This window comes from Nanorana parkeri, unplaced genomic scaffold (assembly GCF_000935625.1).
Source record: "Nanorana parkeri isolate BGI_ZX_2015 unplaced genomic scaffold, ASM93562v1 scaffold2395, whole genome shotgun sequence".
In the NCBI taxonomy this organism is placed as follows: Eukaryota; Metazoa; Chordata; class Amphibia; order Anura; family Dicroglossidae; genus Nanorana; species Nanorana parkeri.
The window spans coordinates 35,571-41,742 of record NW_017308663.1 but is presented as its reverse complement, the minus strand read 5'-3'; the positions used below and the strand labels follow the sequence as shown (position 1 = coordinate 41,742).

Below are 6,172 nucleotides of genomic sequence, written 5' to 3'. Positions count from 1 at the left end.
CGGAGGGGGAGAGAGAGGGAGGTGGAGGGCGAGCGAGCGGGGGGCGGAGGGCGAGCGAGAGTGTGTGAGAGCACTGCAAGGTAAGAATGGCCGCCGCCTGTCCGCCATGTTGAGAAGACTCACCATCTGGAATATGAAGGTGATGGTTCCGCAGATTCGCACGGCTTTGCTGAACCGTAGCTCCAGGTACTGCGGGTGGGAGACACAGACAGACATGTCAGAAAAGGTTCGGTGATCTTCTTAAATTTGCCTTAAAGCCTAAAGAGACCCTGTCACGGCTCTAAATAAAGGATAAGAGAGGTTCCCATTAAGGGAAGGAGGTTAAATATTCACCTACCCGGCAGCCTGGAGACAATACTGGAGACTCCCATCTACATCCGGCACTGCAGTCTCCATCAGGGTCTCCAGCATTGGAGGTGCAGATGGCTGGCTGGCTGTCCCCCCCCCCACCATGTACAATGGTTCCTTCCTTCAGGTTGCTGGGGAGACTTTTTAGAGAGATGACAGGGTCCCTTTACCAGGCTGGGAATCTCACATTGAGCTGAAGATGATCAATGATCGCACTGCGGATAGCTACAGCTTAAACGTCTCTGAGGCCTGGCCTGCCTCAGATAACGGTTCTGAAGTGCAGGGACTGGTTTCTACGTCACATTGGGGGCCCCATTGATCGCAGGGCCTAGGATGTACCCTCAAATTAAAGTTCAGCTTGGGCACTGCTCTCTCTCTCCCAATACCCGAGACTCAGCGGGAAAGGAATGACTGCAGGATATGCGTCTGGAAGGGGCGATGCTCAATGAACAAAGTCCAGGCTCCGTGTACAGCCAGGCCGGCTCCCGGGGGACACAGGAACCCTTCACTAGATCAGCACATGTCACCAACAGGCACCAGAAGGTGATGAACTTCACCACTATTACCTTTAGCTCCCTTTAAAACAGAACTCCGGGCAAAGCAACTCCTAACCCTTGCAGTGGGGCTACCCGGCAATGTGAGGGGTTAGTGCTCGTTTTGGTCTAGGTGCTCACCCGATCCTTGGAGAGGGCTCGCTTATAGACCAGTCCCTGGATCCCATCTCCCCCTCCAATGCAGCGGTCGAAGAATCATTAAATTCTATACACAGTGTATAGGACGCAAGACCGCCGAGGTACATACCATCGCTGCAGCGGAGGGGTACACAGGCTGCAGGAACTGATGCAGCGGCCAGCCGGCTCAGGCGACTAACTTTTTGTGTTTTGTTTATTAGCGCCCCCAGACACAAACGAGCACTGAACCCCTGCAGTGTCGGCGTAGCCCCCCCGGAGTAGCTGCTTTTTTTTATGTTGAACAAAATGTTTATGAAATTAATATTTTTAGCCCGTGCAGTGATGCAATTATTTTTTATTTCACTGCTGGGTTCTCTTTATGGTGACATCAGAGGTCTAACAGACCTCCGATGTCACTCCTGCCCTCCAATACAGGGGATCGAGCACAGGATTGTAACCGGCACTTCAGCCGCCTTCTCCCCGCTGTGAAGCAGGAAGCGCTGAGAGCACATGGTTTCCCGTGTCACTGATCACAGAGCAGATTCTCTCCCCATCCTGAACTACTGTGCCATGGGTCCCCCCAAAAGAGGGGAGCCGAAAACCATGGTGTGGGGAGAGAGGCAGCCGATGGTGTGGGCGGACCAGCAGGCTTGGCATAGTCAACATCACTTGTACTAAACAAGCGGTGGCTTCCCCCGCTCTACATGTCGCCCCGCTTGTCTGAAGCAGGTCTAAATGTGGAGAAAAAAAAAATAAAAAAAATACCCGCCCGGCGTCCGGAACTGCATGTCCCGGGCGTCGGGCGAAAACAAATTCCACACCCCTACCTAGGCTCGTGTGCCACCAGAGGGGCCTCTGCGTGCCATTAGTTTGCCATCGCTGCCTAAGCCCTCATTCACACTAGTTACAGCTCTGTGCACGGCTGTACCGAGCATCTCCCGGGAAGGACGGGTGCCGAGTGTGATCAGTACGCAGCGGCCGTACGCCGCCCTACGCTCCCCCGCCCTGCACGTCTGTGCGGGTGAGCGTACTCGTACGCCGACAGGATGGATCATGTCTGCGTCCGAGCCAGGAAACCCGCACGGACCTGCACTTGGGGTGAGCGTAGGGCGGCGTACGGCCGCGTAGTCCAATAGAGAAGGATGGGGGCTGCGTACTGATCACACTCGGCACCCGTCCTTCCCGGGAGCTGCTTGGTACGGCCCTGCACGGAGCTGTACGTGCCGGACGATTCCTGTGTGAATGAGGGCTTAGAGTTTGCCGAGTCCAAGCGCTGAGGGCATCTAATGTACAATGATCGGTCACATGAGCTTTCAAAGCGAGCCGGGGCCGGACCGCGGACATCAAAGCCGAAGTTTAATCTGTTTGTTGGCTTCTTGATTTCACATCAAACAAAAAATTAAACAAAGTCTTTGTAATCCAAAAACCTCCCAGAAGTCCACTTCATGGGACTTGACCCTTTCCCTGACGAGGCCTTAATTGCTTTTTTTTTTGGCAAATTTTTATGTCTCACGAAATTAGCGCAGCTGTTTATCAAACCCCAAAATTTAGTAACAAAACGCATCAAACAGCATCAGAGGTACTTTATTTAAAGGGGCTTTGGGGAAATATTGGGGATCTAAACCTCTGATACTTCCCTTTTATAATAGAAAAAGAGATTGAGGACACAGAGCCCTCGGAGACACACACAGCCCTCAATCTATTTTTCTGCAGCCTCCTGTTACTGAGCCCCTATACCGAGTGTTCCTGATCATTCATAACATGAGGACAGAGTATGTTTACTATATCAACAATCATGAATGAACAGGAAGTGATGTAGATCACTTCCCATTCATTCATAATTGAGGATACAGTAACCACACTCCGTCCTCAATTATGTACAAACACTCAGCGATCACTAATCACTGACTGCTTGTACACGCTCTTCTCTCTGACACGCGGTCACAGGAGGCTGAGCGAGCGGTGCGGGAGGAGAGCTCCATCTGACAGCTGACTCCTCCCCCCTGCCGGCCTCCTGTGACAACGCTGGCTGTGTCGGCCCACACCACTCTCCTCCGATCTGTGACAGGAGGCTAAGCGCTGTGGGGAGGAGAGATGCTGGCCACTCCCAGCACTCGGCCTCCTGTGACATCGCTGGCTGTCTTCGCCCACACTGCTCTCTCCAATATGTCACAGGAGGCTGAGCGAGCGGTGCTCAGCCTCCTGTGACAGCACGGGCTGTCTCCACCCCCACACCGCTCTGCCGGACTGTGATAGGAGGCTGAGCTGTGTGGGAGGAGAGACGCCGGCCGCTCACAGCGCACTCCTCCTGCTCGGCAGGCTGTCACTTTCTCTCCTCCCCGCTGGCGGGGAGGACAGAACAGGATGCGCCAATGTATCGGACAGAAAATGGCGCTGTCGGCATTATTCGTGCCATGAAAGTGTAAGTGGTGATTAAATACCACCAAAAGAAAGCTCTATGTGTCCCCAAAAAAATGGTATAAAATTTATTTCAGAACAGCGTTGCATGACGGAATAAATGTCAGCCAAAGTACCGCAGCGCTGAATACTGAACATTGGCCGGGACAGGAAGGGGGGGGGGCACACACACACACACACACACACAGAGGTCAGCAAGTGGTTAAACTTTTTTTTTTTACTTTATTGCTATTGCATAAGCCGGCTTAGAAGCATACCAATGGAGGCACTCGCAGAACATAAGGCCCCCCCCCACCCCCAGCATTCTGAGCAGTCCAGAGGTGTGAAGCAAGCATGGATAACAGTCGGAACCATATTGTAGCATTGATTTATGTAAAAATATGTGAGGTTTTAATATCACTTTAACTCTTGCAGTGCTGGGGGGGTAGCCCCACTGCAAAGGCTAATAATGCAAACCTAGGCCTCTGTCACACTTGCACTTCTATAGCTGGCAAGAATTGGGCAGCGATAAGATCATTAAAATGCGCAGACGAAACACTTACCTGCTTCTATGCGTCACTTCCTTGGTGCAGGCGAGCGTTTCATTGCTCTGCCGAGTCCTTCATAGAGATCCTGCCTCCGGCAACAGACTTGCAAGTGAGACGCGGGTGGTACGGTTGGATTCACTCCCTTCTGTAGGGCGTTTTAATGCTTTTACAGCAAGAACATGCCTCCCATTGCCAATATTAGGCCATGCAATATGCATCAATTAGGGATGCACCGATACCGACACTAGTAGTGGTGCCGATAGAGTATTTGGGCAAGTACACGTACTCGCCCAAATGCTCCCAATGCCTATCCCGATAACGGAACTTCCGGTATCAGAAAGCCTGGTGGGGATTCATTACATGCTGCCCGGTTTCCTGATTGGCTGGGAAGCCAGCTTCATGCTCCCCGGTGACGGGAGCATGGTGGCGGCTTCCCGGCCAATCAGGAAGCAGGTAATGACTCGTCCCCAGGCTTCTTGATTGGCCGGGAAGCCAGCTCCATCGTCACTTTGTAACAAGGGAGCATTTGAGATGGCTTCCCGGCCAATCAGGAAGCGAGACGGCGAGTCATTACCCGCCTTCTTGATTGGCCAGAAAGCTGGCTCCATGCTCCCTCCTCACCTGGTGAGGAGGGAGCATGGAGCTGGCTTTCCGGCCAATCAGGGAGCCGTCTAATGACTCGCCGCCTGGCTTACTGATTGGCCAGCTTCTCGATCAGTAAGCCGGGCAGCAAGTCCTTAGACACCCCCGGCTTTCCGATTGGCCAGAAAGCCGGCTCCGTGTTTTGTCACCTGGTGACAAGGGAGCATGGAGACGGCTTCCCTGCTAATCGGAAAGTCGCGGGGCAAGTCATTACACGCCGCCCGGCTTCCTTAATGTGACTTCCGGTATCGGCGAATACCGGGAAGAAAATATCGGCATCCCTAGCATCAATGGATAAAAAAATAGCCAAAATAGCATCTAACTGATATGAACGTGCACAATGGGGAACCGCTAAACACATGCATTAAAAAGTTAAACACATTGGGGGGAATTTATCAAAACTGGAGCAGACAAAATCTGGAGCAGTCGCCCATGGCAACCAACCAATCAGCTTCTCTCTTCAGTTTGCTCAGATAAGATTTGAAAATGAAAACAAAAGATGCTGATTGGTTGCCGTGCACAGCTGCTCCAGATTTTGTCTGCTCCAGTCTTGATCAATTCCCCCCCCATGGAGTATTTCTTGTCACCTTACCTCATAGGTACTAGTAAGCCGCAACCGATAGAAAACTGGAATGAAGATGTACGCAGGAATCAGCAACCCGAGGATGTAGGAGCAGCCAAGGAACCAATACTCCGTCCCAAACCGATACATCTCCGACGGGACGCCAAGAATGGCCACGGCCGACTGGAATGTAGCCAGGAGAGACAAGGCTACCGGGAAGAAGCCCATGTTACGGTTGGCCAGCAGGAACTCCTGCGTGGTGCGCTGCTTTCCCCCGCTCAAGGCATAGTAGAGCCCGATGGCCGAGGACAGCACCAAGAGCAGCGCGAAGATAATGTAATCCACCGTGGTAAACTTCATGGCGGATACAAAAGATTGCAATACTAGCTACGCAGTCACGGGACCGTCTTGTTGGGTCTTTACAAAGTTCCAATACAAGTGCTACGTCTGCTCATGTTGGCTTCGAATTTCACCGTCCTCGCACTTTGTGTAGATGCGATCACAAGGTCCTCCTCTTCGGTTTCCAACAGTCATCTTGAAACATTTCTGCCGTGTGAAGGAACCGTTGTGGCATAGATGTCTAATCCCAGCTTAATCTTTCAGACCCTCGTAAACCTGTAAAAAAAACAAAAAACACAGAGGGAGATCAGATTTTAACCAGTTACAGTATAATAAAGTGGTTAATGCTTCAACCGCAAACACACTTACACAACCCCACAGAGACCGAAGTCTGAGAGCATAGTATGGCCAGGAAGAGTGTGCCACATGGTGGACAGAGGACAATTCCACATGGACTGTCCACTATGTGGCACACTCTTGTTGGCATCTGCCCATATGGGATTTTCTTGTTGGCCTCTGTCCACCATGTGGCACACTTTTTGGGCTCTGAGGCCAAAAGGAAAATTCCACACGGACAGAGGCCAAAAAAAGAGTGCCACATGGTGGACAGAGGCCATCAAGAAAATTCCACATGGTGGACAGAGGCCATCAAGAAAATTCCACAT

The 6,172-nt window shown here is 51.8% G+C and overlaps 1 protein-coding gene across 1 annotated transcript in view; it reads right to left on the bottom strand.

The window, feature by feature from the left end:
- The window catches only part of SLC5A6 (solute carrier family 5 member 6), a 44,186-nt gene extending 38,637 nt beyond the window's left edge, over positions 1-5,549 (bottom strand). The window contains exons 1-2 of the mRNA XM_018573478.1: positions 5,199-5,549; positions 124-189 (exon numbers count right to left, since the gene is read on the bottom strand). Coding sequence (XP_018428980.1) covers positions 124-189; positions 5,199-5,528 — 396 coding nt within the window. The 5' untranslated portion in view covers positions 5,529-5,549. The remainder of the gene's footprint in view (positions 1-123; positions 190-5,198) is intronic.
- Positions 5,550-6,172: the final 623 nt, after the last annotated feature.